This window comes from Sminthopsis crassicaudata, chromosome 3, assembly GCF_048593235.1.
Source record: "Sminthopsis crassicaudata isolate SCR6 chromosome 3, ASM4859323v1, whole genome shotgun sequence".
In the NCBI taxonomy this organism is placed as follows: Eukaryota; Metazoa; Chordata; class Mammalia; order Dasyuromorphia; family Dasyuridae; genus Sminthopsis; species Sminthopsis crassicaudata.
Genome location: NC_133619.1, coordinates 57,254,662 through 57,277,386, shown reverse-complemented (window position 1 = coordinate 57,277,386; position 22,725 = coordinate 57,254,662). Strand labels below are relative to the sequence as shown.

The following is a 22,725-nucleotide window of genomic DNA, read 5'->3' as shown; positions in this document are numbered from 1 at the left end:
CTCATATTTCTTAGATAGAACTTCTTTTTGAGAAACTTACTGAAAAGATTTTTTTCCTCTCAATACCCATCTCTCTTCTAGTTTTTAGCTGCACTGGTTTCTCTTATTCAAAAGTTTGTTTTTTTTTAATTTTATGCAAACAAAATTATTTGTTTTCTGAACTCTTCCCCAATCCACAATGTTGAAGTTCTTTCTTCCTTAATAACTTTGTGTAGGTATACAGCATAAGATGTTGGTTTATATCTAATCTTTGCTCGATTGTTTTCTAGTTTTCTTAGTAGTTTCTATCTGTGAATATTTATATTAGTAAAATGGGTCTTTGAATTCATTTAAAAATCTGAATTTGTAATAGGATGAAATTCATACTCCTTAGATTGGTATTCACTATTTTCCACAATCTAACTCCAATCTTTGAAATCTATCCCCTATTATCCCCAACATAACATCAGAAATGATAAAAACTGCATGAAATCATTGATATATGGAATTCAAAAGTGAGAAAACTAAAGCTACCAATATATGTTGACCATTTCTCTACAACTTACCACATTATAGCATTCCTGAAGTACTAAGAGGTTAAGGTTAAGTGGCTTTCCTAGGATAATACAACTAGTAGGTGTCAGAGGGTTAAACTTGAACCATAGTGTTCAAAAATTTGGCACCTGCTAAGTACCTTGAAAACTATGATGTGGTTACTAGAATTATGTGCCAGAAATTTAATATTCTTTAAATGATTAACATATAACAAATTTCCATATTATATATACAGACCTCAAAATAACCTGTCAAACTCAATCATTAAACACACAGTGAAATCAGACCACCAACAAAGATCAGATGAACTGCTGTTCCCAATCAGTTCACAGGGAGTCAATTGTGATAGACAAGGCTCTTTTCAACAATGAGGTGACTCAAGCAAACTCCAATGGAGAGAACCATCTGCATCCAGATAGAGGACTGTGAAGACTTAATGTGAATCACAACAAATTATTATCACCTTTTTCATTTGCTTAGTTTCCTTTCTGATCTGATTTTTCTTGTGCAGTATGACAAGTGTGGAAATATGTAGAAAAACTGTACATGTTTGACATATATTGGATTATTTGCTGTCTAGAGGAGTGGGTAAAAGGAAAGAAGGGAGAACACAGGGTTTTACGAAGATGAATGCTGAAAACTATCTTTGCATATATTTTGACTTCACCAGGGCTATTTTCAAGTGAAAATCTGAATAAAGGGTAGAAAATCAGAAGAATGAGATAAGAATAGATGGGATTTCTGCTGAGTCTTAAAGGTAACTAGGGAAGCTGGTACAGTTTGAGGAAGGAGATGAGGGAATAAAGGAATGGAGAAGGGAGCCATTGGTGGTAAATGGCATGGTGAACAGAACAGGGACAGGCCTGAGCTGGGCAGACTCCTCTTCAGGAATTTCAATCTGGCCTCATATACTTAAGGGCTGTGAGACCCTGGGCAAGCCACTTACATGTGTCAGCTTCAGTTCCCTCATCTGTAAAATGAGCCAGAGAAGGCAATGGCAAGCCACTCCAGTATCTTGGTTAATAAAACCCCAAATGAGGTTACAAAGAGTTGGACACAACTAAACGACAAAATATGAGACATAGTTTACTTCCTATCAATCTCTTTCTTTCTAAGGATTACTATAGAACCATTTGTACTGCCCATTTAGTACTCTAAATATTGCCTGGAATTATTACTTAACATTTAATGTGCTTAGTTGGCAGAGTAGATAGAAAGCTAGACTTAAAATCAAAAGGCCAGAGTTCAAATCTGTGCTGGCATTATATAAGCCTACTCAAGTCAACCTCTCAGTCTCAGTTTTCTCATCTATAAAATAGCAATTATAACAGCATCCATCTCACAGGGTCAGTGAGGTTCAAAGGATATAAATGCTAGTTATCATTAATATTTATATTTCAGGATGCTCTAAAATAGCTTCTTAAACTTTTTCCACTGACAATCCCTTTTCACCCAAGAAATTATCATGCAACCTAAATCTGAGCCAAGATATTTCTGGGAGTGTTCATGGATGCACAATGTAAAGTGATCATGTTGTGTATTCAGAGCCAAGGCTACACTGAAATTACACAATGCCACAAAGGCAAGCACTGTCACCTAGATTCATTATGTGTTTGATTTTCAATTAATTTTTGGTTGCTTTTCGTATTGACCAGGGTTTTTTTTGCAACTCCCACAACTGTCATGAACTATATTTAAGAAGCTTTGTTCTAGAAAGCAGGGTTAGACTCTTATATTACTTTATATCCCTGACAATGCCGTGCATTTTATAGCTGAATTATGAAAGTTATTGACCTGAGAGTCATTTCTATCAATGTCCAATTATAGGAAAATAACTGCAGAGACATTAGCCCAATTCTCTCAAGCACTGAGGCTCCTCAAATCAATACCAGCAAATTCCCTAGCAAGTAGTGAATCAGAAATGCAAACTTGGTTTTTATCTAGTATAAGGTCCTTAAAGGATGCTCTTCTCCATGTTGCCCAAATTCTAAAAATCATATCATGAAGAACCTATAAATTCCAGGACTATCAGAGACTGCACTGAAATGTCTCCATGTAACCTGGAATGGCTGACAATCAATTTCCAAGGAAAAGTTAAAATTACATTGTGGTCTCTTTTTCTAAATTTGGGTTCAGAAATCACGTTGCTTTACTTCTCCAAATCAAAAAGATAAAAGTCATTCATAACAATGACAATAAATATACATATAATTTGTAAGGGTTTATAAAGCACTTTCCTTACAAGAATCCTTCAAGGTTGGTAATGAAAATGATGGGCCCATTTTATAAACGAAGATCCTAAGACACAGAGAAGCTAAGTATTGGATGCAGAAGTTAAACCAAAGTCTACGCTACTGCCCTTCTCTGAGGCCACAGTACTTCTTTACATTTCTTGGTAATTTTTACACCACATCCAGTGTGCAGAATAGGGTCTCCTATACTAGAAAACAGGTCTTCAGAAAATGTCCAATTCAATCCCTAAATATTACAGTGTAGGGCTATGCTTTCAAAATAAATAAATAAATGATGGCTGTTTTCTAATTTATCTATTGATGTTCTTTGCTTTGTGTGCCAAGCATAAATCCTTCTCTTCCTTTTAAGACTCACAGTTCAGGTGTTATAAAGCTCCTCTTGGAAGATCTCTCTAATGGCACCTTACCAGTTAGCTACTATTACTTTTTCTCTCAAACTACATTGCACTTATTTATTGGAACACACATCTTAGTCCTCAATTACAACATAAAATCATTCTTTTTTTTTTTTTTTTTTTTTTTTTTGGGGGGGGAGTTAATCCTAAACCATAGCACTTAGCCAGAAATTCATGGGCACATATAACATAACTCTGTGAACTTGGGTAAGACATCACTTAACCTTTTAATGCTCTAGTCTAGAAGTATCAGACAGCCAGACAGCCAGTTTAGTAAACAATCACTTCTAAGGTACTTGAAAACTTTATTCTCTCAAGTAAGCATAATCCTTTTTAGTCTTCTTTATACTTTTAAATTGCTTAGCAAACTCCTTCTACAAAGAAAATACAAACAGCATCATCACAACTCCCATCTAAAAGATTGCTAATTACAAATAAGTAGGCACTAAATTAATGAAGTTTCAAATCAAAGAAAAATTTTCCAGATTGTCAGTATACAATGAAAACAAATTTCTAAAGGAGGAAAACAGTTTGCCTCTTATTGTTGTTATCTGCTTGCATTCTATTTTGCTTTTCTTTTTTTTCTTGTGCAGCAGAATAATTGTTAAATATGTATACATATATTGGATTTAACATATATTTCTACCATGCTTAACATATATTGGACTACTTGACATCTGGGGAGGGCATAGGGGAAGGGGGGGAATTGAAACAGGGTTTTGCAAGGACTAATGTTAAAGAATTTTCCATGAATATGTTTTGAAAAATGAAAAGCTTTAATGTTAAAAAAAAAAATCAAGTCTTTAAAAGTTATAGATACCTTATTTATGAGGTGCTCAGTAACAACTTCCCTTAGTCCAGTGTAGAGCTTTTCTCCATGTTTATGCAAAACCATAGTATATGCATTTCTATACAGCTCCTCAAAACTAAGACCACTGTTATTCTTACGCTGGATCTCTTGGATTGCATTTTTCAGAAGATCCCAAATGCTGTTTACATATTTTTCATCCATGGTCATCTGTAATAGCCAAGAAAAAAGATATAAAGAAAAGGAATTAGTTTATTTGAATCATAGTCACAGTATTGTGAAATCATTTTTTACAAAATAAAATTAGCTAAAAATGACTAGTCAGGAATAATTCAATCATTAAGTATCTACTACATCCCAGAGGTATACAGAATATCCAGGGAGGATTAGAAACTCTGGTGTGAGGACTTGCTGAGTTCTTTTGAGCACTGCTCATCCATGTTTGGTGCCCACCTCACCCACTCTCACCTGTGGCTCCAAGAAGCTGTAGTACACTAGTCATACCTCCGTAAATTGTTTCGGCAGATGGGCTTAATCAGGTTAAGAATAACTGATGGGCTTTAAAGCCATTAGTGAGAGTTAGGTGATACCAACACCAAGCATGTGAAAGCATCCCTGAGCAAAATGGGCTGATAAGCCCATTTGTTCTAATGGAAATGAAGTCAGCTGACAGAGGTGCTATGGAGTGCTTAGAGTTGTCATATATGGAAGATACCAAGGTCATCCACTGCATCCTGGACCTTCCACCAATTGTCCAGACTTCTCTGTCACTACTGGGTTTTGATGACTCAGGAAGAGAAAGAGAGATGCTAAAGACTGTGGCAACTCTGCTCACTTAAATCCAATTCACATGCAAATCAAAATATCACCTTGTGATGTCACTGATCCTCTTCAAAAAATGAAGAATGAACAATTGTTGTGCTAGGCACCTTACTAAGAGCTAAGGATATAAAAAGAGCCAAGACATTTCTTGCCTTTAAGGAGCTTTCACTCTAATGGGGTAGTACGCACAACATGCATGCACACACCACGGGAGCACATGCCCACGTGAGCGCGCACGCGCGCACACACACACACACACACACACACACACACACACACACACACACACACACACACACACACACACACACAGCTATATCCAGGATAAATAGGAAATAACAGAGAGAGGGAAGGCTTCATTTTGTCCAAATCAAGAATTGGATGATTCATGAGAGGATTTAAAGGAAGTCAGGTAGTATTCCAGGAATGGGAGACAGAAAAAATGCCTAGAGCCAGTAGATGGAGTCTTTAGTTTGTGGAACAGCCAAAAAGACAGAGTCACTGAACTGATGAGTTTGTGGCTGAGAGAAAAGTAGGAGGATACTACCTTGTGATAGTTAGATGGCTTAGTGAAGAGAACCTGCCTGGATTCGGGAAGAATTCCAAGCCAACCAATATGCATTGCATTGCTTGGCCAAGCTGAGTACTATAATTCAATGAATTCACCATATTATTCAACAGTCTTTCCAGTATTAGACTTTGATTTCGTTAAACTTAAGAAGGCTCTTTAACATTGAAAAATAAATTATACATATAAGAATAACAACCAAGGGATAAAGAACACTTTTATAACACTCCTCTCAAGTTTATTTAAATTTAATTCTCTAAAAATTCAAAAGGAAAAAGAAAATTTTATAGATTTTCATAACTCATTTAAATCGAGAATCAGAAACTTGACATAATTACATTATCAATATCTGTTGACTTCACCTTTGCAACATCTCTCAAATAAGTCCCCTTTCCTCCTCATACTGCCCCCATTAGTCATCATCTCACATCTGATTTACTGCAATCCCAGTGGGTCTTCCTGCTTCAAGTCTCCCTATTTCTATCCATTCTCCGTTCATCCATTTAAGTGATTTTCCTAAAGCATATTTCTGATCATGTCTCACCCCATCCCCTAACTCTGTAGCTCCTTTTTGCCTCCAGGATCAAATGCAAAATATTCTTTTAGAAAGCATTTAATAAATATTTATTGATTGATTACTTGACATACACGGATCTTCATAACCTAATAATAATGATGACAGCTAATCATTTAGCTATCACAGCTAAAGCACTTAACAATTATCATTCCATTTAATCCTCCCAACAGCCTAGGAGAAGTAAGTACAGTTATTATCTCTACTTTACAGATGAGGAAAGTGAATCAAACAGGATAAATGAAATTTGCTCAGGATCACACAACTAGTTCAGGGGCAGTAGTTGAATTCAGGTCCTTCTGATTTCAAGACCAGTGCTCTATCCACTGTGCCAACAACTTGTCTCCACCATGTTAACCTTCAATTTTACCTTGACCATAACAATTTTAATCAAGTAAATCTGAAAAGAATCTACTCACACAAAGAAACATATCTACAAATGCCTTAAAAAGGGCATCTTTTGCTGATATCTCATCTTCTTTAATCATGGGTGTCTCCCAAAGGCTGTTCTTGGCTGTCTTTCTATGGTGATCTCATCTACTCATATGCTTTCAATTATCACCCCTATGGAAATGATTCCCAAATATTAAACATTTATACGTATATACACAGACATACACACACATTCTCACACTTTCTCTACTTTTTATGAAATACAACTCTGAAGAATGTCACTTGTCTCAACCACTGATTCCTGAATATCACTATGCTTGCCCCTCAAAAAATAAAACAAAAAAGCCTTTCAAAGATAGTTTATCTGCTGTGTAAAGAAGTCTCAACAATCTTATTTTTATATTAATATACATTCTGCTTTCTTCATTTAAAACAAGCTTTATTGTTGTCTTGTATTTTTTACATTAAAGTCATTTTCCAAAAGCAACTTTCCCTTTAATTGTACCCTTCTGTCTCAAAGAAAACATAAGCAAAACCAACTGACACAGTGACTGCATTTGACAGAGCTTCAATGTCAGTTTCTGTGGAACCAATAGTTGTCAACTGCCTTTAATCTGAGATCACCTGCTTTTTAACATTTCCATGTGTTATTACAGTACAATATGTACGATATGCTCAAATATTTGTCTCCTCAAACAATGTACACAGCAACAGCAAGATTATAGGATGATCAATTCTGATGGACTTGGCTTTTTTCAACAATGAAATGATTCAGACCAGTTCCACTGACTGTCTGATGAAGAGACTGTGGGTGGGGAATGAATAAAGATCACAACATAGCATTTTCACTTTTTTTGTTATTTGCTTTTTGTTTTCGTTCTCATTTTTTCCCTCTTTGATCTGATTTTTCTTATGCAGCATAATGGTGTAAATATGTATAGAAGAACTGCATGTATTTAACATAACTGGATTACTCGCTGTTTAGGTAAGGGGATAGGGGAAGGGAAGGAGAAAAAAAATTTGGAACACAAGTTTTTAGAAGGGTAAATGCTGAAAATTATCTATCCGTGTTTTGAAATTAAGCTTTAAGAAAAAAACAAAAAAACAAAAAAAGCCTTGTCTCCTCAATTATGTTTAGAAAAATTGCATATGTTTAACCTATATCAGATTGCTTGCTATCTTGAGGGGTTGGGGAGTAAGAGAGGAAGAAAAATTTGGAACACAAAGTCTTGCAAAGATTAATGTTGAAAATCATCCTTGCATGTATTTGGAAAAATAATATTATTAAAAAAAAAAAAACACTTGTCTTCTCAGTTTTTCTGAATTCTTTATTTGTCAAGAATAATATTTTTATGTGTCATAAATTCCTTTAATTATGCCCCAATAGACAGACATCTACTTAACCTATTGCTTTCTATTAGTTACCCCCCCCCTCCCAAAAAAAGTCCCTATTAATGCCTAAAAACAGCTCAAATATCAAGTATTATTCAGGAAATCATTTAAATTGTAACTGAACCTTCATATCTATTGCTTGTTCTTCTATAACTTTAACAGACACTACACCTTGCAGTGGTCCTCAAACTTTTTAAATCGGGGACCAGTTCACTGTCCCCCAGACTGTTGGAGGGCCAGACTATAGTAAAAACAAAAGCTCACACTGTCTCCTCCCTTCGGCCCATTTGCCATAACCTGATAAATGTCCTCAGCAGGCCGCATCTGACTGGAAGGCAGTAGTTTGAGAACTCTGCCTTAAGGTTTACCATGTAAGTTATTAGCTATTATATAAAATTATGCAAATAAAATGATTCAAATGTCCATGACCTCTGACCGCTACTAGGTAAAAGAAGGTTAGTAATGCCATCATTACCTCTCCCCCTCAAAAAATATGCCAAAATACTTATGGTAGCGTTTTTGTGGTAGCTATGAACTGCAAATCAAGTAGAAGCCCATTGATTAAGGAGCTGGCTAGAAAAATTATGGCACATAAATGCAATGACTACTACTGAGCCATAAAGAAACAAAGAACAAGATGACTAGAAAGCCTTGAATGAATATTGCAAAAGAAGGGAAGCAGGACCCTAGAAAATTATATCTATATGTATGTACAGCTGTATATACATACAAATAAATGCACACACACAAGTAAAAGAATCATCACATAATAAAATGAAAATTATTGCAAAATGATAAATGAAAAACTTGAGAAGATACTTCTTTCTGGGAATAGGAGTCCCAGAGCTGTAGTACACTATATGTGTTAAATTTTAAAAATGTGTCTATTACTTTTGTTGAGTTTTTTTTCTTCCTTCTTGCTTAAAATAAATAATATAATTTGTTTTCCTGGAGAAATGCAAAGGGAAATATAGGTGATATAAAAATCTACATATTAATAAAAACCTCTTTGACAAGTTTTCTCCATAGCAACCTTGTTAAATAGCTTCAAATAATACCCTGAAGAACTGATTAGCTCAATGCCAATTAATAAAAGTAGAACGACTCAGAGCTCAAATAAAGATTCTTCTGACTGATCAGAATACCGTCTTTTTAGAAATTATGAACTTGGGAGACATCGAACAAAAATATATACAAACAAGAACAAAAGAAGGCTGTTCATGAAGCTAATAATTCCTATTATATCTCTTGTTTTTTAAAATATAGATTAAATTTAACACAGCAGTACTAACACTATACAGCTTTCCTTTCCCCTTCTGAACTTCCTTCTGCTCTCTTTCATATATTTTCAAATATTTCACTTACATCTATATCACTCCAGTCACCCAACTATTCCCTCAAAAAACAAAATACCTACATTGTAACAAAATTAGTCAAGTAAAATGAATTCACAAATCAGTCATGTCTAAAAATATATGGTCTTATACACGAACTGATGCTGAGTGAAATGAGCAGAATAAGCAGATCATTTTACACTTCAACAACAATACTGTATGATGATCAATTCTGATGGATGTGGCTCTCTTCAACAATGAGAGGATCCAAATCAGTTCCAATTGATTTTTAATGAACAGAACCAACTACACCCATATAAAAACACTGTTTCCACTCTTTCTGTTATTGCCTGCATTTGTTTTCTCTTCTCAGGTTATTTTTACCCTCTTTCTAGTGCAACAAGATAACTGTACAAATATGTATACATTGTATTTAACATACACTTTAACATATTAAAATGAATGAGACTACCTGCCATCTAGGGGAGGAGGTGAAAAACTTAAACAAGTTTTTTGCAAGGGTCAATGTTGAAAAATTACCTGTGCATATGCTTTGTATATAAAATTTTTTTTAAAAATATATGGTCTTGGTCTTAAAAGTTGTTCAATGAATGTTCCATCATCCATCATTTGAAGCTCCGGTAGAACAAAGTATTAATCAGAACTCTTTAATCTTTAAAAAATTTTTCCCTTACCATCTCCTCCCCCAATTTCATAACACTTATGATCATTGCATAAATTGTTCTCTGGTTCTTCTCACTTCATTAGTTATCAGTTCACACAAATCTTGCTAAATTCAAGATTATTTCTTACTTCATTACATTCATATAATTTGTTTAGCTACATGGAGACATCCAATTTTTTGCTATAATAATAGCAGCATACTGCTATAAATATTATGTGCATATGACATCCTATCCTCTATCTTTGATGTTTTATGGGGCAAAAGACTAGGAAGTAGTAACAATGTTTCAAAGGTATTATAGATGGGTTAGTGATTTTTTGGGGGGGTTCAAATGAATTTCAGTGCCGTCAACAGTTCATTAAATTGCGAAGCCTGTCCTCTCAGGACTTTCAACAATTACCATTTTCTTTTTTTGTCATCTTTGCCAATCTGATAAATATGAAGTATATTTCAGTTACTTAATTTGTATATGTATTATTTGTTTATGCTAAGTATTTTTCCCACATAGTTACTAGCCTATTTTTCTTTTGAGAACTGTTTAAATCCTCTGACCATTTATCTACTGAGAAATAATTCTTGTTTCTATATATTTGCATCAATTCCTTACAAATTTTGGATACTAGTCCTTTTATAAGGTAATCATGCTATCAAAAATGTTTTCCCCAGTAGACTTAACATCTAATTCTAAGAGCATTGATTATGTTTGTGCAAAACCAATCTTACATAGTCAAGTTGTCCTTTTTTACTTTTTCTGATCATCTCATGTCCCCTTTTTTGGCAGAAATATCTCAAACAGGGCTGCCATCAAGCTAATCCATCAAAATTGACTTTAAAAATATAAAATGATCTAATTTCCTACCATTAAAACAAAAAATATGAAATTAATTTCATCATCACTTTCAAAATTTTGAGTACAATATGCACCAAAAAAAAAAAAAATGAGGTTGTTGGAGTATATTAAAAAAAATTTTACTTTCCATGAAATAGCTTAAAATCAAAGGGAAAAAATCTAAATGCCTTTAAAACAAGTTCACGGTAAAAATGGCATAAGGATTATGAAAATCTCAAGAAATGTAATGTCAAGATAACAAACTTGAGCTACTCCGAAACAATTTACTAGGAATATAACAGTAGAACCAATCCTAAATGATCTTTATAGGTTATTTAAGTAGTCACTCCAATTACATGAAAGCTATTTACAATACAATTGTTAACTTTCAATTAGCTATACCAAGTACTAAATATTCCAATTGGGCATAAATGGTTGCCACCGTAGCAAGGTTGTATTACCTCCCAACCCCTTCTTCTATGTTACAAGTACCTTGAAATCCCTCCTAATTTTGTTTCCATTGTTTTCTCCAGTATAAAAGAAAAGCTCCTAGATGATTTTCATAACCTGGCTTAGGACATAAAGAGCATAAAGTAAAAGAGAATGGGATGAACTCATAACTAAAATATAACTCAAAGGGGTTATATTTTATTCAAAAGAATCAGAACAATCCTAACTTCAAGAAGAGATGATAAGACACACCTTCTTTTCTTTTGAAGTATGGAAATCGAGTGGGACACTGCATATGCTCAATCAGTTAATATGTTGGTTAGTTCTGACAAAAATGTTACAGGGAGAGGAAAGATGATATGATTACAATATAGTTCAAAAGACAGAATGTGGAAATGGATGAATTTTAAACATATAACACAATATACATATAGAAGGGATGAGGACTTCATCTGCTGAAACTTACTACTCCAAACAGAACACGTAACCATTTCCTGACTTTACTCATGGTAGTTTCATCTTTCAAAAGGTTGAGAAAATAGAAAATTCTACTGGGAAACTTTGCAATCCCTTCAAACCAGTCAACTGAAAATGATCTCTTCAAAGTTACCAATGATCTCAACTGTCAAATCTAATAATCTTTTCTCAATTCTCACCCTACTTGATCTCTCTATTCATTTAACACTATCAAAAAAACTTAACTTTCTCTCCTTTGCTTTTCTGACACTAATCTTTCCTGATTCTCCTCCTACCCATCTGACAACTCCTTTGCTAGTTAATCATCCAAATCATACCCCCTAAGGGGGGATATTCCTGATGACTCTGTTTTTGGTCCTCTTTTTTTCTCTATAAACTCTGTGACCTCATGAGTTCTCATGGGTTTAATTATCACATATCTGTTGATGGTTTACAAATACATACTTATTTGTAACCTTCAGAAATGTGATTATATATCTATACACTTGTGGGAGAGGGGAGAGAAGGAGAAGCAGAAAAAGAGGAAAAGGGAGTGGGGGAGGGAGGGAGACACTATATCTTCTCTGAGCTTCAGTACTGAATCACCAACTGTGCCTCTTTAAAATGTCTAATACAAAACTCATCTTTTTTTACCAAATAACCCCTCTTCCCTCCCTATTTCAAACCTGATTTCTGTGGGCACCACTCTTCTTGCAGGTTCCCAGGTTGGTACCCTCAGCATCCTTCTCCCTTCTTCATACCACACATATAATCAGATGCAAAATCCTGCCATTTTACCTTCATAACATTTCATCATCCAACCTTCTCTCATACACACCACCACCTAAATGCAGGATTTCATGATTTCTACCTAAATTAATTCTACAGAACTAAATGTGGATCACAACATAACATTCTCACTCTTTTCACTCTTTTTATTGTTGTTTGCTTGATTTTTGTTTTCTTACTCATTTACTTTCCTTTTTGATCTGATTTTTCTTGTGCAGTTAAGAGAATTGTATAAATATGCTTAAACACATTGGATTTAACATATATTTTGCCATGTTTAACATATATTGGCTTGCTTGCCATCTAGAGGAGGGGGTGGGGAGAAGGAGGAGAAAATTTGGAATGCAAGATTTTGTAAGGATCAATGTTTAAAAATTAGCCATGCATATGTTTTGAAAATAAAAAGCTTAAAGGAATGCTCACCATTGGAGAATGGCTGAATAAATTGTGGTATATGAATGTTATGGAATATTCTTGTTCTATAAGAAATTGACCAGCGGGATGAATACAGAGAAGCCTGGAGAGACCTACATGAATTGATGCTGAGTGAAATAAGCAGAACCAGGAGATCATTATACACTTCAATAATATTCCATGACGATCAATTCTGATGGATGGCTCTTTTCAACAAAGAGAGGATCCAAATCAGTTCCAATTGATCTATAATGAACAGAACCAGTTACACCCAGAGAAAGAACATTGGGAAATGAGTATGACCACAACATAACATTTCCACTCTTTCTGTTATACTTTGATTGTATTTTTGTTTTTTCTTCTCAGGGTATTTTTACCTTCTTTCTAAATCTAATCTTTGTTGTGCAACAAGTAAGTATATAAATATGTATACAAATATTGGATTTAACATATACTTTAACATATTTAACATGTATGGGACTACCTGCCATCTAGGGGAGGGGGTAGAGGGAAGAGGAGAAAAGTTGAAACAGAAGTTTTTTCAAGAGCCAGTGCTGAAAAATTACCCATGCATGTTTTTATATATAAGAAAGCTATTAAAAAAAAAAACAACAAAAGAAAAAGCTTAAAAAACTTTTTAATTAATGCCACAGCCCATTAACTGGCCTGACTCAAGTCTCGTCCTTCTCCAATCCATATCTTCTAAGCTACCCACATAAATTCTCTTTCTTCATTCAATTGGTTCACTGATTCCCCATTGTCCGTAGGATCTAGTCAGTCAACACACATTTATTAAGTACCTACTATGTGCCAGGTGATATCAAGCATTAAGGATACAAATGATGGCAGAACACAGAGGTTGCTCTCAAGGAGTTCCTGATCTAAAGGGGAAGACAACAGGCAAAAAGTCACGTACTGAAAGGACTGAAGGTCATCAACTGAGGGAAGGCAGGAAAACAAGGAGGAATCAGGAAAGATCTCTGCCACCTGAGACTTGTAATCAGGAGGCAGACATGAGGGGGGAAGGATAAGTGGTGAGGAGCTCTGAAAGCCAAAAGGAAGATTTCAATTCTGGGGATAATGGGAATCCACTGGAATCTACTGAGGAGTACAGGAGAGCAGCATGGTCAGACCTTCACTTTAGAAAATCATTTTAACAAATGGATGCAGGATGGACTGGAGTCAGAAGATTCTTATGGGTGGGAAATGATAGCAACTTTGGGAGAAAGTGAACACTCCAACTGAAAAATAAGTGCTGAAAAAGCAGGGGAAAAAATGTGACAACACTAGATCAAGAATAACAGATTTTAAAGTTCAGAAAGTCAAGACAATTTTCTATAGGTGAGATTTAACCTTGGAATAATGAGAAACTCTCGAAAAAATTCTGAAAAAAAAAAAAAAAAGCAAAAAGAATTCTGATGTTATAAAGTTTTCTGAAAAAACAAAGCATAGTTGCATAAAGATTTTATTTTTTCATTTCCTATCAATTATCATTAACATATCAACTCCATTGTCAATGGAGTTATGATTTAAAGACATTACAAATTAAGTAAGCAAGTACTTAATCAATTTTTTAAAAATTGCATGATAAGTTTAAGGACCAAATTAATCAAGAAGCATTTTAAGTACCTACTATTACAAACCACTGAGGATCCAAAAAAAATAAATAGGCTGACTTCAAGCAGCTTATTGGATTATAATGAGCTGAGAATGGTAAGAAAAGCAGTAAGTAACAAAAGCGAGAGGAGTGGTAATAAGTTAACTATATGTAACTATATTAAAGGAAAAAAAGATAGGCTTAGATGATTGCTCTGACAACAGAGAGAAGGCAGTCTTATTCAATTCCTACTTTGTTTCTTTTTCTTTCTTTCTTTTTTTTTTTTTTTTTGCCAACGAGATCTGGACTGGTTAAGAACAGAAAAAATATACCTAACAAATCAATATAAAATTAATGAGATTGTAAGAGCATCTACATACTATTAAGTTCAAGTTCCTTAGCTCAGATGAACTATATATCTGGTACTAGAATAACTGGTCATTCACATGATCACTGAGAGCAAAAAAAAAGTCAGTGATCTGTGAAAAATTACAGAACCCAAATATTCATGAGAACATTTATGGTAGCAATGAATGAACAAATGATAGTATATTTACTAAGTGAAGACATAAAATGAATACAACAAGATTAGCAGAACCAGGAGAACCCTGGTGATTAGGTTAATGTAATTAAAAACAACTCCCTGAAGTAGTCTAACTCCAATTAATTGTTCTGACCAATCTAAGTCCCAAGAAATATATTCCTTTTGTCAAGTAGAAAAATGATGGATTCATTTACAATTCTGATATCATTGCCAGATTGGTACACCAGAGGAATGATGCTGATATTTTTTACCTAAATTACATCAAGTCATCTGAACATTTCTCAATATAATCTTGTGGAAAAGGTAAATGATGTAAGCAAGAAAACTAAGGGAGATTCAAATTTGTAATCTGGCAAAATTAAGAGATTAATCTTCAATGATTCACTGTTATCATTAAAGGAGGTGAAGTGTCAGAAGTATTTATGATTGGCCCTGTCCTGTTTAACAACAACTCTGATAAAAGCACAGATGACATGCTTTTCTAGATAGTACAAAGCTGTAAGGGATACTTAATATAACAGATGACACGATTCAAAAAATAAAAATATGTCCATAGGTAATTCAGAAAACTGAATAGAACTAAAATGAATAGATAAATTTAATAAGGAAACTACTTCACACACAGACAATGAGAGAGGCACGATTAGACATTATTTCACTTAAATAAACAAAATAACCAACCAACCTAGGAATTCTAGTGAAATGCAAGCTCAATATTAGTAAAAGATGTGATATGGAAGCCAAGATAACTAATTAGTGCATTCTTAGAATTCTTAACGGGCTATGGTGTCAAAAATTAGAGACCTAGAATTCTGCTGTAATCTGCCCTGATCAGACCACAGTTCCAGCACTATATTCTGTTATTTTTTTTTTCATTTTAGGAATATTATTAAGCAAGAAAGGGGATTCTGGAAAGCAAATAGAACTTATGCCATATGAAAATCAGTTAAAAGATGTTTAGTTGAGAGAAAAAGACTTGAAGGAATCTTCAAATATATGAAGGGCTAGCACTTAAACATTTTGCAGAACCACAGAGGTAGAATAAGGAATGAGAGATAAGCAAAAGTTTCAAAGAGTCAAATTTAAGACATGAATTAGAGCTATCCAAATTGGGATGTCCAATTTAAGGAGTAAGAAATAGTAACTTCCCTTGAATGGGAAGTTGTCAAGCAAAAAAGCTAGATAAAAAGATCATTTTTTATGATATAAAGAATATCCTTGTTCAAGTATGAAGTTGCACTAGCTGTTCTCACAGTACTCTTTTAACAGATAATTCTTGATTGTATAAACGCCAATTTAAAAAAAATTATAATGAATATTTTGAAGTTAAACAATGCTATATGTAATCAGGAAAAACTAGAATATATGTATTTTTGCTGTCCAAAAATCTAATAACAATTGAATGGAAGTGACAAGACATTTATATGACTAAATCATTAGTTTTTTTTTTGACAGTTATCTTATTTTAGAGGTCACTTTATCAGAAATGATCAAACTCTGAAAAATCAGCATTCTAAATTCTATCTAGAATTTCAAACTAAGTTTCTAGGAACAACAAAAATGTACATTTTTATAGTGTTTTACATTTTACAAAAAAATCCTTTCCATACAACCATATGAAATAGGAAGAACAATTTTGGAGATTAAGATAAATGAAAAGAAATTGAGACCAAGAAATTAAGTAACACAACTAAAGTAACAAAACTATGTATCAAAGACGAGATTCAAATCCAGCTCTTCCTTAAAATCCACTGCTCTTTTCATTGACTTAGGCTGTTTTTCTCTTCTTACTCTCAATACTTTCTATATTTCTTTCCCATAGATTTGGTTTCCCAATCCTCAATTTCTTTGCCTTAGATGCAAAATGCATGCTTTATCTTAAAAAAGAAATCAAAAAACCAATTTCAATGTTGCTGAAAAAAGTTTATCTTAATAAAGTACACTTTACTGATGATTCCTAGGAGCTCAAACCATATCCTCCCTAGGGACAAAGTATAACAATTAAGATATTTAAAAAAAAAAAAAAAAAAAAAAAAAAAAAAAAACAAGTACATAAGTACTATCAGCCAACAGTACCCTCATTTTCCACTTGCAGCCTACCACTTCATACAAGAAAAAAAAAAGGGAGGGGGCTTTGCTTCATAATTTGAAGACTAGTCATTGAATTAAAAAGAAATTGTATTTTAAAGATTTTTACATAACTGTGGTCATCTATAAACTGTTGTTTCTGTTTATTTCATTCTTTCAGCAGTTCAAACAAGTTTCAAATTTCTTTGTATTCTTCACTTTCATTATTTTCTATCATGTCATAATGTTCCCTTAAATTCACACTGTATCCAAGCCATTTCTCCAAATAACAGGCATTCATTTTCTTTCTAGTTTTACTACTATGAAGTGTTGTTATAAATATTGTATATACAGGACTTTTCCCATCTCTGACTTCCTTAGGGTATACATAGTGTAGTGATATTAATAAGTTAAAGAGTATGAAGTTTAGTTAGTATTCTAACCCTAATTCCAAAATGTTTTTAAAAATAGCTGGATCAATACCAATAGTGTTTTAAAATAGCTGACCCTCAGCCCTTCTATCATTTATCATTTTGGTTTTAATCATTTGAGTTTTAATTTACATAATTGTTTGAGTGATTTAGAACACTTCACTAAATGAGTGATTCAGTGAATATTGCTTGCTGATATTCTCTGACTACTTTATCTTTGGGGGACTAGCCTCTAACTCTCCCAAAACTTACACTCCATTAATTCTATTCTCCAAACTCCTTTCAATCTATTTTGTCCTTTTTATAAGCCTAGTTTTCCCCTGGGGGCAAAAAAAAAAAAAAATCACACTGATCACAATCCATGGTGGTCACTCGTCTACTGTCCCATAGTCACAGGTAACATTAGTAACCTTTATTCTGAATTTTATCTTCCAAACCTTTCTTGCCCCACCATACCTCAATAACTTTTTTCTTCTTTATTCTATTAAATTCGATTTAATATTCTATTTATATTACCATCACCTACAGATCTCTATGTCACCCACCCTAATTTCCTTAATAACTATTATCTATTTCATCATTTTCCTCTTGAATCCATCCCTTTGCCATCCTCAGAGAATTCAATCTTCACTTGGGATCTCTCCTATTCCTTCTAACAAATGGCAACCCAATTACTCAACTATAGCAATCTTCATTTCTCTACCTTACTTCAAGTTAAGTAACCATCTCATGAAACTACATATACCATTTCTAAAAACTTAAAACTTAGAAATTCTACTTTCAGATCACTTAGATGCTTTTCTACTCAATTATCTACTGTTGTAATTCAAACTGTTTTCCCTAAGGTATATTTGTGGTTTACATTCCCAGCTTCTGTGCTAAGCATTATAATGCAACTGCTTTCTCAACGGTTACCCTTTTAACACTAAGAACAAATACAAACATCTTTGTTACTCATTAAAGCTCTTCACAACTTAGGTCCAACCTACCTTTCCAGAATTGTTCCATGTTATTCCACTTCACATTCTTTCCTACAACCCAACTAGCCCTTTTGCCGAACTCATACAAAAGAAACCATCCATCTCCCATTTCTACATTTTTGCCAAGCATGCCAGGAAATCACCTCCTCCTCCCTCTGCCACACTGAATCCTTCATTCAAAGCTTAGCAAAAAGATCATCTCATAGTGATACTTTTCCTGATCCAACTGCTGGCACTAACACCCTCTAAGTTACCTTGAATTGATTTTGTATATAATTATTATATATACACTTTTTATGTGTACATGTTGGCTCCTTGAGTTAGGAATGGACATCTCATGCATTCTCATCCTCCTTGCCAATATTCCATTATTTGCTGATTCCTGATGATTCTATTTTTGTAACATTTTTCTTTTGTCCCTTCTCTCCTCAGATACTTCCAACCAGTATGGCACAAAACTTCATCACCTCATGCCTGGATATTCTAAAGCCCAACCCTAAATCTCTTCCCACTCCAAATGAGGTCTGAAGAAGGGAGAGCACACTGATGATGTCACTTTCCTATTCCTGTCAGCTGTACACCTTTTCTCTTCCTAACTTGAGATCCCATTTGTTGCTTTTGGATACCACATTAAAGTGATGACTCATGTTAAACTGGCAGTTCACTTAAACCTCTAGATCTTTTTTCATAATAAATGCTGTCTACACAATTCACTTCCAACTTATATTTGCGGAATTTTATTTTTTTTTAAATTTATTTATATCTATTGAATTTAATTGTATTCCATTCATCCCTAGCCTCTGGTCTGACAAAGACCATTTTAGAATATGTTATTCACTGTTAGCTATTCATTTCAATTTTTTTTGGTTATTATCAAATTAAATGAACATGATGCCTAACCCTTTATCTAGATAAATGATAAAAATATTAAACAGCATAAGGCTGTTTAACCACAATTCCTTTTATCCCATCCACTGAACATCCACCAACATCGAACCATCTTGTTTTGGGTTTTTGAGGCCCTTCATAACCTGCCTCTTTCCTACCTTTCCAAGCTTTTTCCATTTTATTCCCCTCCATGCATTCTGCAAACCAGCAGACTTTTGCTGTTCCTTGCACAAAATACTTCATCTTCAGACTCCAACCGTTAATTTTCACTGGCTGTGCTCCTTGACTGGAATTCTCTTCTTCCTCTCTCTTCTCTTACTGGCTTCCCTGACTTTCTTCAAATTTTAGACGGAAGTCCATGTCCTTTCCACTTCTCAATCTTACCTCCTTTCCTCTGAGATAACACCCCAAATTATTCTGTACATATTATATTTGTACAGATATTAGAATATCTTTATTCTCATATCATAAGCCCTGTAATATCAGGAACTTTCTTTTGCCACTTTTTATAACTCTAGAACTTCCAGGATCTTTGCACACAGGTGCTCAAAAAAATTTCTTGTAATTTATTATAATAGAAGGGGGGGAAGCATAATATTGTACAGCTATAACAATACAGAAAAGACTACAGGGCTCTTTTCAGTACAAAAATCAGTCTAGGTCAGATTCTTGCAGAATTAAGGAAGACAGAGATAAGAAGTGATTAATAGGAAAAGGCTAATACAAAACCTACTAGTATCCATGCAAATAAACTAGGAGGCAAGAATCATCAGTGTAATGATTTTTCACCTGTAAAAGGAAATAGTCAAAGAGCTGCTTTATTTTATACTACTTAAGACTCCATGTCAACAGTTTCTTGTGCATTTAATAGGAATCTTTCATCTTGTACAACATAAGCTTGAAAAATTATTGTTTTTAAAATTTTAAATTCACTTAAGAAGATATTTAAAGGAGATACCATGTGGTCAATTAACAAAGTTTTTACAGAAAATTCCCTCACTTTGTTTTATAAATTCATATTTGTATATAATAAATTTCATAGAGGTGGTACACATTAAAAACTAAGCCAGACAAAATGAGAAAGCCCTATTTGCTTAACTTACTGGGCTTTTATAGTGCTTATGTACATTTTTAACATTTAAACAGTAAAAACTACTGTTAACTAAAAATCTAGGCAATATCTCATAAAAATCTACAAAGAAATTAAAAAAAAAAAAAAGACCATTAAGCCATATATAACCAGCCTTATCCTTGCATACTGACTTAGCTTTTAAATGTATTGTTATCTATCATTTATTGTATTTTATTTTGTTAAATACTTCCTAGCTTAATTTGGTTCAAACTGCACTGGGGTTATTTTGCTGAATAAGCTGGCTCAATGTTTGACACCTATAACTTAAAACTACTCTGATAATACAGTTTTCTAAAATATCCATCACATTCATGCAATCTTTTTCAACAAATAATACTAACTTTAAATTCCAGGGACTAATCAGAATCTAAATAAAATTATATTTAAAGGAGATTATTTGTGTAATCGGCACCATATTTTTTCTTTCTTCCTCAATGATTAAAAAAATCTACAAAAATCAATTTCACGACAGGCACTATTCTTAGATTCTTCTCACTTGGTCAAGGGTTTCCATGAAACAAAATTTGAAACTAAAGTGAACTGAAGCCTCACGTTCAAATTCTTTTGGATAACTACTTTTGCCAAATTAATTCACAACTGGCATCAAATGGAACACTACAGCACTGTTGGCAGAATAATCAATGTTTTATAGGTCTCAACTCAATCATGTAGTTTCAGAACACAATAATGAAAGACTGATGAAAGTTAAGGGATTAAAAAACTAAATCAGTCAACTCCTAGTCTCATCAACTACAGACATGCTTATAAATATTTAACTCAGAAAAACTTCACAGAACTGATGGTGCCTAAATATAAATATTCTCAAAAAGTGAAAACTATTATTAGATTGCATTAGGATAATTCTGCACAAGTGATTGAGTGTTCTGATTGTAGTGTAATTTGAACAAAAATGGTTAAATTAATTCACTTTACATCATTTTTTAGTTTGCGGTCTTTTTTTCCCTTCAAACAACTTTAAGAGCAAGTTATTTCCAGTCCTCCTCCTTTAAAAAAAAAAAAAAAGAAAGAAAGAAAAATGAGGGAACAGATAACGTCAAATGGTCAGCCAATGATCTGTAAAGTGCTTAGCACAAAGTAACACATAGTAGGTGCTTAATAAATGTTTTTCTTCCCTCCCAGACTAATTAATCAAAGAATTTAAGACATTTAGACCCATTTCTATGTTGCCATGACAAATCGAGGGATATCATTCTGGCAGATAATTTATAAATTAGATTCACATAATACCTTTATTCAAAAAGTTAATGAAAAAATTCAAATAAATCAATTGTGCAAGAATAAACTATAATAGTAATCATTAAAATGCCAACATTTTAAATGCATATAGTTAAATTCACTAAGAACATTTTTTGAATCTAAGGCAAGTCAATCATTTCAGTCTCCAGAAGGTACATCCCTTCCTCAGTGCCCACACTTTGTACCCCAAATTCAAAATCAATTATTATGGAAAACTGCTTGCACAATATATTCTAGATTTCCCTTCAGGAATCTCTGATTTTTTTCTTTTTAATATTACTTGAAATAATCGCAAAATGAATAACCAAATTAGAGAAAAATCTGATTTTGCATACTATAAAATGTACAGTACTTACACATTCTGATGGTACTGCTCAAAGACTGAGTGAACTACATACATTGAAATGTAAATGAAAAGAATTTTATTCTTCATATCCACAGCACACAAAGGACAAGAAAGAAGCCTTTAGTCCCTTGTGAATAATTTGCTCTAAGAAAAAATTTTAAAAATGGTGGGTGGGGGAAAAGGGTGAGAATTTGAGATTCCAGGCAATTCAAAATGACAAAGCCAAAAAAAAAAAAAAAAAAAAAAATGAGCCACAGCAAATGAAAAGAAAAATGAGTGATGCTTTAATCTAATTCTCAAATTAAAATCTAAAAGCTCAAATTAGTTGCTTTGGTAAAGAAGTTCAAAGAATGACAATAGTTAGATTAGTGAAAAAATTACAAATAACTTCTCAGGATTCTGCTTCTCATTAGATAATAAATTCCTTAACAATAGGGACACACACACACACACACACACACACACACACGGCATTAAAGTATTTGTTAAAAGAATAAAATATAGCACAGTGAGACTTCTAGACCAAGTCAGATTAACATACCACTAAATCTTCACCCCTTTTCTCTGCTTTAATCAAGTCACATCTAACTGAAACATCACTACATACTTTAAAAGGTTTCAAAGTTTGGGGGGGGGGAACCCTTGCATAGCTTCCATGTATCACTCCAAAAGACGGATAATAAATACCTCACTAGACCCTTTCTATTGGCTTATAATTCTATGTAGAACTAAGTCTATGGATTTATCAATTCTGATAATATCATTTCATTTGGCAATCTTTCACTTAT

The 22,725-nt window shown here is 33.5% G+C and overlaps 1 protein-coding gene across 1 annotated transcript in view; it reads right to left on the bottom strand.

The window, feature by feature from the left end:
* Window positions 1-22,725, bottom strand: part of CUL3 (cullin 3) — a 108,663-nt gene that overhangs the window by 70,337 nt on the left and 15,601 nt on the right. The window contains exon 2 of the mRNA XM_074298586.1: window positions 4,002-4,199. Coding sequence (XP_074154687.1) covers window positions 4,002-4,199 — 198 coding nt within the window. The remainder of the gene's footprint in view (window positions 1-4,001; window positions 4,200-22,725) is intronic.